The sequence below is a fragment of the Chaetodon trifascialis genome, chromosome 4 (assembly GCF_039877785.1).
Source record: "Chaetodon trifascialis isolate fChaTrf1 chromosome 4, fChaTrf1.hap1, whole genome shotgun sequence".
Classification (NCBI taxonomy): Eukaryota; Metazoa; Chordata; class Actinopteri; order Chaetodontiformes; family Chaetodontidae; genus Chaetodon; species Chaetodon trifascialis.
The window spans coordinates 23,004,212-23,015,058 of NC_092059.1; the positions used below are offsets into that span (position 1 = coordinate 23,004,212).

At 42.8% G+C, this 10,847-nt stretch overlaps 1 protein-coding gene and 1 non-coding gene across 2 annotated transcripts; both read right to left on the reverse strand.

The window, feature by feature from the left end:
* Positions 1-735: 735 nt before the first annotated feature.
* Positions 736-8,244, reverse strand: depdc1a (DEP domain containing 1a). Its single transcript, XM_070961222.1, has 12 exons — positions 8,121-8,244; positions 6,918-7,183; positions 6,647-6,794; positions 6,317-6,438; positions 5,765-5,895; positions 5,483-5,530; positions 4,957-5,094; positions 3,548-4,528; positions 2,067-2,239; positions 1,795-1,971; positions 1,396-1,602; positions 736-1,261 (listed from the first exon to the last, which is right to left on the reverse strand). The coding sequence occupies exons 1-12, from the start codon at positions 8,166-8,168 to the stop codon at positions 1,133-1,135; spliced, it is 2,568 nt and encodes an 855-aa protein (XP_070817323.1). The 5' UTR covers positions 8,169-8,244; the 3' UTR covers positions 736-1,132.
* Positions 8,245-10,157: 1,913 nt separating this feature from the next.
* On the reverse strand, positions 10,158-10,229 carry trnah-gug (transfer RNA histidin (anticodon GUG)). Its single transcript has one exon. It is a non-coding gene; the product is annotated as a tRNA-His (tRNA).
* Positions 10,230-10,847: the final 618 nt, after the last annotated feature.

The following is a 10,847-nucleotide window of genomic DNA, read 5'->3' on the forward strand; positions in this document are numbered from 1 at the left end:
CTGAAACTGACGCTGTCCATCAACAGCTAGCCTCATGGTAGCAACTGTTTACCCAAAGTATGACAAGTGTCTAGTGAAACCTTCTTTATCTTTAGGAAGTCTAATATGCATTAAATATGTATAAATTAACCACTGATGATTGGCGGAAGCTTACTGGCCATTCACAATGCCTAAATACAGTGCAAATCATTCCTGTTGCCAATAAACTAAGCAGGGATGAGTTCAAGATGAGACACACAGACACGAGGAATAAAAGAAACTGGGAAAAGACCAGGTCCATTTAAAATGCCTCAGGTGCATGAAAAGAAAGCAAAAAAAAAAGCTGAAAGGGTCCTTCTGACAAAACCTAAAACATTACTGTAAAACACTGCACACACATGAAAGCAACAGGAAAAAAAAGAAAAGGCAGGGGCTCATAGGTTTTAGAAAAAGAGATGTCTAAAGACAAAAGAGTATTTCAAATTAAATTTGAGACTGGATGCTATAAAATGTTTCGTAAAGTCTATAAATACACCTATGTCGAGAAACACTTAAGCAAACACATTCTAGCACTGCTCCCAACGTCGTCGCTCATATAAATAAACAAATCTATAATCTAGTTATTCCCATATGGACCAGTGATCACATATTGCATATTTTTTTCTCCCAAAATGCACTCTGAAGCTTGTTTACACACACACACATGCACACACAGGTCAGTATCAGCTAGCAGTAGACGGCAGGTGAGGAGGGGGAATAAAATGAGTGAAAACAGAAAACCTGACTGATCCAAATGAAGACAGATACTAAAAAAACAAAAACAAACCCTGCGTCATAAACACTTTTTATCTGAACACAGCACCTGTTTTAAGGAGCCACTGTCTGTCTGCCTACCTTCATCTTACTCAACACACATCAGTCATACACACATGAATACACACATTTACCACCGTACAAGTCTTCCAGCCAGCATCTGGCCTCATATTCACACATGAAGGAGACACAACAGGACTAACAGTTGATCAAATGTAACAAGAAGAAGCTAATGGCTGCAGAGAGAAGTGAATTTTCCAAATCTCTTAGTATCAGTGCAGTAGTCGTGCAGCAAAACCTATGACTGTTGCTTCTCTAATGGTGACACCTGATGGTTAATTCAGTTCCTGATGCTGAAAGCTTTGGTCTTCTTGATGTTGAGGAGGGGAGGTTTAATCTTTGGTTTGTTGTTTTCCTGGTCTGAGGAGGGAAACCGACGGCTGTAGATGTCTGGGTACTGCTTCTCAAACTGAAGCAAAGACAGTGAAAGTCAGGACTGACTGACTGACGGACCACATGGCCACGGCAGCCCACATCATACATACAAAAATTGAGCACTGTGTAATAATACTCATTTCTGGCATTAGAAGAATGTTTTGTTACCTGCTTCAGTTTCTTGCGTCTGTCCTTCTCACTTATGTTTTGGTCTGTCAGCAGCACCTCCAGCAACTCCTCCATGGCCTTCTGGGAAGATGTCAGCTTCTGCTGTTCAAACTCAGCGCTGCTAATCTGATGGCAGAACGCGTAGACTGGTACAGGAACGCAAACCGGTTCGCTGCCATCAATGTTAGAAATGGCGTCCACTGGAACCTGGGGACAGGAGAACAACATCTGTATGTCTGTGTATGTGACAACAGACACAAAGCTTCATTCAAAAAACCTCAACAGAAGCTTCTAATGGGAAAATATAACATTACACATTTTGTACATCCACATTTTATAACACTTAAGTTTATCGAATCAACGCAAAATACTCATACAATCAACAGTTTGAGGATGTACCTGTGCTGTGCGCAGGTACTGTACATAGTCATTAATAGCAGTGAGCAGGTACTCTGGGACAGAGAGGATGTTTTGTTGGTGGTCCATTAGAAATGACACCAGTCTGGTAGCCAACAGCTCGTCCAGATCGCACTCGACAGCGCAGCCCAGGACACAACCTGAAAATGTGTGAACCATCTGGAAGGACAACCACAAAAAAAAACAGAGGGAGAGGTAAACAAAGACAAACAGTCAAGTTTTTGTTAGCTCTAAAGGAAAGGTCGTCACCTCACCAGCGTTCGGGTACCGATGGCGGGGTGGAGCCGAGGCATGTCCACATTCTGACTGATGCGTGACATCATCCTCATGAGGAGCTGTAACTTCCTGCGTGAAGCAGGGGGGAGGAGGAGGGTGCAGAGCTGCAGGGCCTCCACAGCCACACGCTCACACTGAGGCTGGAGAAGGCCTACACACATACACACGGTCATACAGTAATGATGACAACACAGGTGAGTTCGCAGTTCAAACAGCACAAAAAACCCCCCCAAAAAAACAAACAAACCAAACAGCGGCAGAATAACACTGTGGCCACATTCATCCATCACTGCTACATCACATTCACTAGATTAGATATCAACAAATGGATGAATGGATTGATGGATGGATGGATGGATGGATGGATGACAAGATTAATCAACTATAGCTAGGGTGCAAGATGAATCAGGTGAGATCAATAAACATTCTATAGATTGTAATTTGCTATTAAAAAGCATGTGCATCCCATTTCACAACCCTGATCCAGGACAATATAATGTGCATGCATGGATATCCACCGGAACTGGTGTCATGCTCAGACAAGAGAATACCATGATGGGACATCGCACTTCAAATGTATACGCTTTGCAATATGACCATAGTTATATGCTCAATATTTCAGGTAACTTTTGATAATGTTATCTACATCTGTTAATCTGGTGCACTGTTCATCTTACCATCCTCTGACTACAAACTACCATAAACGCTAGCTTACCTGCAACAAAGAGTTGGTTACTTAGATCATTGTATCGAATGTTAGTTGCTGATACAATTTGTTTCTGCATCATCTGAGTTTCTAACCAAGTTAACAGTGTTTTCTGGTGACGGCTAACATCAGATTAGCTCAACGCTGTAGATGGCGGAGTTGCAGGAGATATCATGCACACAGTATATGGTGGTGGATCAGGGCTGTCTGGTTCAATGGCTTGATTTACAGCACTATTATAACATGTTGTGGTCAGAGGCTTGTTTTTTTGTTGAGCTTGTTGAAAGCTACAGCATCAATACCTTTAGGAATCATCAAATGGTGTCTAAATTCTCAAGTTCTTTCAATGCCTCTGTCACCACAGCCATTACTATTTAAGATTTCTTTTTTTTTTAATCTTTGATTTTCCCACTGTCCATTTTAGCAGGTCCCATTTGTGAATTGTTTTGCCTAAATCAAAGAAAACTTGGTAAAGCACAGCATAAAAAGAGGAAATACAGCAGAACGTACCAAAAGCAAGCAACTTATAATGAGCTGCGTTCCTTAAACCATCTAATTTAAAACTGAACAAGCTGTAGATGAGCTCTATGGTCCACCAAAAAGGGAAATCATAATCTAGACTTCACCCTTTGAGTTCAACAGGAGTTCACACTTTGCATACCAGTCGTGGTTAGATGGAGTTAGTTTGATTAGACACTGATAGACATGCAGACACACAGACAGGTAGAGGGGAGAGGCTCTTACTGTGCTCACATTTGGGTTGAGGGGGCTGGGATTTGCTGGTGGGTGCACAGACAGGCGGTTTGAACAGTGAAACAGGACGAGACAGCTTTGACACGTCAAGAGAGCTGAGGCAGCGCCGGACGACAGCAGGCGCATGGAGCGTCCGAAGATTAGAAGTACTGGAGGCGGCTCTGGGTCCACTGGGTCCTGTAGCAGCATAAGACCCTTGTACTTTGGTCATAGCAGATGAAGAGAAAGAGGAGAGAGGATGATGGGAGGACAACGAGGGAGGACGTGAAGCCAAGGAAGGGTGGTACTGTTCTGCAGGAGTGTTCACGTTGAGGCAGCTGGTTGCTCGGCCCTGCCACTTGGTCTCCATGAAATCTTCCTCCTGGGTCTCTACGACAATGTCCAGACAGCTGCCTACACTGCGTGGCCGCAGCGGGCGTGACCTCAGAGAACCTGACAGTCCTGCTGTAGAAACTACAGACAGTCTGTTTCTGGTTGTGTGTCCTGGAGCACTTTCACGTGGAACAGGGGTTGCTTTGGATACAGATGTAAAGTCCGTGCAACTGTGGAGTGTTGCGATGGCAGGGCTGTCGTCCTGGCTCCTGCTGCTATAGGCGCAGGATGCCAGGCTGTCATTGGACAGGAACAGCTGCTGCCGGGTGAGAGGGGCAGAGTCATCCAGGACAGTTTCCAGTGAGCAGCTCCTGGTTTGAGGCTTCATGGAACCGACTGTACTCAGACTCATGCAGCTGCCTCCTAACTGACCGTCGCCTGTACAAATGCCTCCTTTCAGCGCTGCCAGACGTGACTGAAGCTTCCCACCAAGCACCTCTGTCATCGGTGACTCTGCCTCATCACATGTCCCCTGTCTGAGCAGCGACAGCAGGAGACACTCAGTGGAGCGGAAAGATGTCTTGGCTGGAGGAGGGGCAGTGGGGAGGTCAGGCTTCTTGCGTTTCCCGCGCTGGTGTACTGTGGGTGCTGCAACGTACCCACAAAACACTGAGAGCAGAAGCAGAGACAGAGAGGGCCAAGTGGTGCAGGCAGAGGGTCAGCGCAAGCAGACAGTGAAGGGGAGGGAGAGGGTTTAGTTACTTCAAACTTTTACGGTACAAACGGGACCATCAGCTGGTCAGAGACAACACATAACAGGCATACACACAGAGAGCACAGCTGCTCAGACTGCTGTTAGGTCTCCACAAACAGAAGTGACAACAACCAAAACCTCTGTTAGCATTCAAAAGGCACTGTTAGAGGTCCAAGCACGCACACACTGGGGACGGCATGTCAACATCATGGAGCACAAGATCAGTTTTAGCGTCATTTCCCTGTTACACTCGAACTGAGCCTTTAAAAGCACTCATTTACCCACTGTCTCAGGGTCAGGAGTAACAGCAAACAGCCTCATAAAATTAGGCCACAGTACTTACCCAGGATGTTGATAAATAGTTCATACAGTTCATATGTGAGTAATGGCTGTGGGAGGCTGTAGAAGTAATCTGACACAGTTTTGAAGACATCTCTCTCGAAGCCGGGATAGGACGGCTGTGCGCTGTCGTACTTTGGCCCTGGAAATAAACAGCAGGTTACTGCAGCTTTCATGGAAGTGAAGACTGTTTGAAAGCTTTTACTTCTCTGACTACATTCATAATCCTAACACAAACCTATGTATGAGGTTGAACTCTAACTCCACATAGAGTTCTAAACGTCTAAACAACAAAGGCACAAACAAGGTGTTTATTTTACTCAATGTGACACATGATCCAATTATAATGAAAAGTGGAGAGACTCCTGAGAATATGGAGTACAGAAAGCAAGTCTGTAATTAATTCATATACCAAGCTTTTGGAAGTCAGGTCCAAACTTAAATTTAAAAACAAAACTAAAGAAACAAAATGCTCAATTCTTTGCAATGTTCATGCAGGACAAAGGTGCCCCTCGCTTGCTGTTACTCACAGTTGGCCAGGCTCTTCATGGCAGACAAAACCCAGTGTGGAAGGTCATCTAGAGAGATGATGAACAGGTTGGACTGGTCGCCAGTTACAGTACATTGTGAATCCTAAGAATTTAAGTCCTGTGATCGAGTACAGTTCTTTTAAAGTGAGTAGTATCCAGTAAAAAATGTGTTCAGTTATGGTGGCTGAATAGAGAAAACTAAATTGAATACCATTACAGTGTATGATGATTTTTGTGCTTGCTTGTGATGTATAAGTTTTTTTTGTTGCCGTATAAACCTACTAGTCTTGTCGTCCATTGTCACAACTCCATGCTTGTTGACTTTGGTCATGTTATGGATGATGTTCTGTGGGTTTACATAACGCTGGTCTAAAACGCCATCAAGGGATGCAACACCCAGAATCCTCTGTAGGCTGCAACACAACACACAATGTTTAGTTACACGCACGCACGCACGCACGCACGCACGCACGCACGCACGCACGCACGCACGCACGCACGCACACACACACACACACACACACACACACACACACACACACACACACACACACACACACACACACACACACACACACACACACACACACACACACACACACACACACACAAATCTGTCTCACTATCTGCTTTCTGGCCTTTAACCTTTGCTGAAGTCTCACACATTACATTATTTCTCCTTATTTATTCTACAGGTTATTTAAATAAAAGGAAACATGCATTGAGAAAAACATGCAATTTCAGTCAAGTAATAATATAATAATCCATGCTGTAGACATCTATGACACAAAAGTAAAGGGCTTTTTTCAGTTCAGCGTGTGTGTGTTTTTATACTGGGTCAGAGTGATGTCTTTCCAGATCTCCTGTTCATCCTCTACAGTCAGCTCTCGTCGCAGCACCTGCTGCTCTTCCATTGGCTTATCATCCCCTGCTTGGAGGGCAGGATCTATGTTTTCCTGAACAGCCCAAAGAGAGCATGAATCACCATCACACAGTGGATTATGTTTTTACATTTAGACCACACCTCAAATGTACAGCTGTAAACAGCGACATTTTGTCTTGAAAGCGACTGAGTGATGAGGGATTAATATTAGTATACATCTAATTTTTAGGATTAATTTGTATGTAACATGGACAGAATAATCTATGTCCAGCCTAACTCACCTGTGTCTCCTCCTTTTCACGCTTCTTCACACTCTTAAACCTAAAGAAACCTTCCTTGTCCCTGAGTGAAGGCCTTTTCTTAATGGAGCTTGGGGCTGAGGCTGGAGCAGGACAGGGGATGGGCTTCAGAGGAGAAGTTGAGGGGAATCTGAGGGAAAAGACAGGACATGGACTGTGTCACTGTGTTTGTGTACGCACAACTACATCAAACTTCCCACATATTTTACAGACTTTAAAATGTCTTGAAAAGCAAGTTTTTTGCTCTGCCTACTTATACAGCACTGCGTTGTCCTCCAGGTCCTCTGTGCCCCAGCGACCCTTCACGTCTTCGATCACATGGTTCTTCAGAAATTTCTTCAGGAGCTGCACCGTCTGCTGCCTGGTGACGTCGGGGCCAAAATTGCTGTTGCTACGGAGCAGCTGGTGGAGCCAATCCACGGCGGCAGAGGCGGTGAAGCAGGAGGCGTAGTGCCGGAAGTTCTGCCGGTGTTTCCTGAGAGGCATACCAGCCCGAAACAAACGAGTCACCTCATTCCACTGAAAGAGAGCAGACACACAGACAGAGTCAGGTACAGACAGTTTTGGTGAAGGTCATCCACAGGTCAAAGATCATTGTAAAGTTTGTGCTACAACTGTGGATGACCTGCTGGAATGTCGACCATCAGACTATTTTTCACCTCCATGCAACTTCAGAGTACACGAGGGTGAGGGTGGATCTCAGTTGTGAACCACTGATGATAAAAATGGATCAATAATGAAAATGAATTTTAGTTTCAGCCCGAGAAGCAAGACACATGTGACCCATATGCTGTCATCCCTGCCTCAGCTCACACTGAATGACGTACCGTCCAGCCTCTAGTTGTCTGACTTTAATTGGTAAAGGGTGAAGCTAAATCAAATAAATCAATTAAAATTTCTTAAAACTATATACCAAAAAAGAGGGCAACTGAATCCACTGATTGAACGTTGGGTGAGGATTTGGCAAGTTAGGTTTAAAAGAGCTGAAACAATGAATACATTAAATCTGTTAGCTGACTGACAGACAATTACTTAGTATTACCACCAAATTTGTGAGTTAAAGTAGACAAAGTAGCTAAACAGTTTATGAAAGTTAAGATAACATTGTCAGGTTTTGGACTGTTGGTAGGACAAAACATGTTATAGACCAAAAGATTAAAAGACTGAGAGGGTCGTTGTGTAAAGTTGGTTTCCCGATAACGACAACAGTCGTTAGTTTCAGCCATAGTTTCTAAATCTTAATGATTTCAGAAAAAGCCACGTTGTGGACAAGAGGACCGTTTTTCTGGATTAACGTTGGTTAACAGCACCACAGTGAAGTGTGACCTTTATCTTAAAACAGCTAAAGGTGATAGCGCTGCCAATGACCACAAGTTTTCGCATGAACAAAGCTAACTAGCTTAGCTAGCTATCATGACTACCTCTTGCAAGCTAACATCAGCCAAAGTTAACTCACCAGTTTTGTGGCTCGGTACGGTCCAGGAGTGATAATATGAGAACTCATATTTATTGGAAAAGACAGCGCTAAAGTTTTCACCTCAGCAGATATGACAAGCAAAATTATCCATAACTCGACGAGGGATTTACAGCTGTTTTAACTACCAGCTTATGCGTGGTTTGCATTGACGAGACGCTCCGTCTGTTCAAAATTCCGAGCCGTGTTCTTCTGACACGGGATTGGGCGGCAGGTAGGTCACGTGATCAGCCTCGAACTGAGAAGGGTGGGGAATCAAAACAAATTGAGTGCAGTACATTTTAACTGTAAAAACATCTATGATTTATGGTGTTAAGACGTGAGGTTTTTTTAATACTGACCACGATTACGTTCTCAGCCACCGCTCATTCAAAACCGAACTCTATGACGCTGTTTGCTGTGCAGGAACAGTGAAGGAGCTGCAGTGTCAGCAATGCAAATGTGGAGTCAACTATTGTCTTCACTGTCTCACACTCATTCAGAATTAACATTAGCATTTCTTAACAGGCCTTGTGAGGGGATCATCAGTTAAAGGCAGAGGGAGAGACTGGTGGGGGGTCAGACAGAGACAGTGGAGGTTAGGGACTTTTCAAAGGGATAGATGTTAGGAGGGTGGGGTTAGCCCAAGACACTGCTATACACATGCTAATCTATGCAGCCAGTACTAGCAATAAATTCATCTTTCTGCTTTAAAAACCTCCTCCACACATGTTCAGACATTTCTTTCTAATACGGTTTTTCCACGAAGTCCACAAAAAAATTGTTAAAAAAAATGTCAAAATGACAAGTCTTTCTTCCTCATTGAACAATTTTGAATATAAGAATATGCAAATAAGATGTTCATCTCAAAAGTTTTGTAACTGCTGGACACAAGATGAAGGGTATATGTGTAGTTAAGGAGAGACTTGTGAACTGAAGGTGTCAGAATTCATCACCGTTTGGATGAATGAAGCTGCTGTGACAGATATTTCCACTCTGGACTGTGGACAAATACAGTGGGGCTCAAAAACATATCATGAGCAAGAGTGGGTGTAGCCCAGGCTCTAAATGACATTCCTTTAATATTGTAATTGTCCTGGGCTACATGGTACAACATTAAAAAAAATGCAAAAACTACTACTCTTCTTGAACATATTGGAAGCACATTTGAAATGTTGTCATATTTTTATTATTATTATTATTTTATTTCAATTGAACCAGTGTCTTATAATGCCATAATTCTGGAGCTGTTATGTTTATACTGAACTCCTGGGCACGGCTGCCCCCAGCTGGTCATCGTGGGTACTTACTCGTTGGACATCTCACTCCTCGTATGCTCAACTATTTGGAGAAAGCAAAACTGAATCCTGTGTACAGTTATAATCTCATTATATCTTTTACAGTGCAAATTGTATTCATTTATTAACCTTTTGTTGTTCTGATATCCTTTTGCTTTTGAAAAATGCTTTTGTAATAGATGTTATCATGTTTAGAAAGTCTCCTTAGTCCATTCAACTAAGCTGGCAACACATTATTACTAATCCCCACCCACTTAGAATAACAGACAAATCAATCAACAATACTACCTGTTGGCAATAAAAAGATACAAAACCAAATCAACTATAGAGGCTATGTACATTATATATAACAGATTATAAAAATATTGTCGTGCTCAATTTCACAGTGCATTTTGAATTGTACATGAGCAAAATGTGAATAATAATAATAAAAAACACTAAGTAAAAGTGGCAGTACCACAGAAATAATGTTAAAATCTTTTATTTAAGTAAATGTACAAAAGTATGAGCAAAAGTATGAGCATTGAGATATACTTTAAGTACCAAAACTGAATCACATACATGTAGAAGAGTAGATAATAGAAGATATCACTCTGTATGTAAGTGGAGTAGAAGTACAAATTCTACGTGGAGGCTGAGTTTCAATTTTACTTGTCATTATGGGATTTGAGCTGTCATTCAACTGTCCTCGAGGAAACTTGTCTTTGCTTATAAAGGGGACCCATGTGTCTCCTCAAAATACTGCCGTGACCCGGATTCGAACCGGGGTTGCTGCGGCCACAACGCAGAGTACTAACCACTATACGATCACGGCGAGCTGTCCGTTAGACGTGCAGGTTACTAATTCGACAGATATAGTTCAGTGATCGAACAGCAAACATCCTCTAAACATTAATTAACGCTCTAAACTCAGGCCGATGGAGGATTAATGTGCACACTGAAGAAAAGACTGTATACACAGAGAAAACGTTAGACCCCAATCTGGTTCAGAGGAGAGAAGGAAACCACTCATGCGTTTTTGAATAGTCAAATTTTACTTCCCCTCAGCATTTCTTTCGGCGTAGGTAGAATTATGTGAAAATAACTGAGCGGATAAATGTGTAATTTGGCTGGAGTTGTATCTAAAAAATAAGCTTAGAGTGATACAGCCTCGTTTTTTCCTCTCTCTGACGATGGGCGCGGTTTACGGCGGTTTAAAAATCGAGTCGATCTCTGATTGGTCGGTAGTAGTGTATTCATACGGTTTCGATCCATTCTCTTCGCCCATTGGACAAAACGTAGTCAACCATCGACTGTCATTGGATGTTTAAACAACCGGACTGAATTTCAAACCACATCGTCTTTCAGTATGTTGTTGAAGGAAACGTGTTTAACGTTTGCTAGTGTAGGTAACCAACTGCTGACTTTACTAGTTATAGCAGTGCGCGTGGAT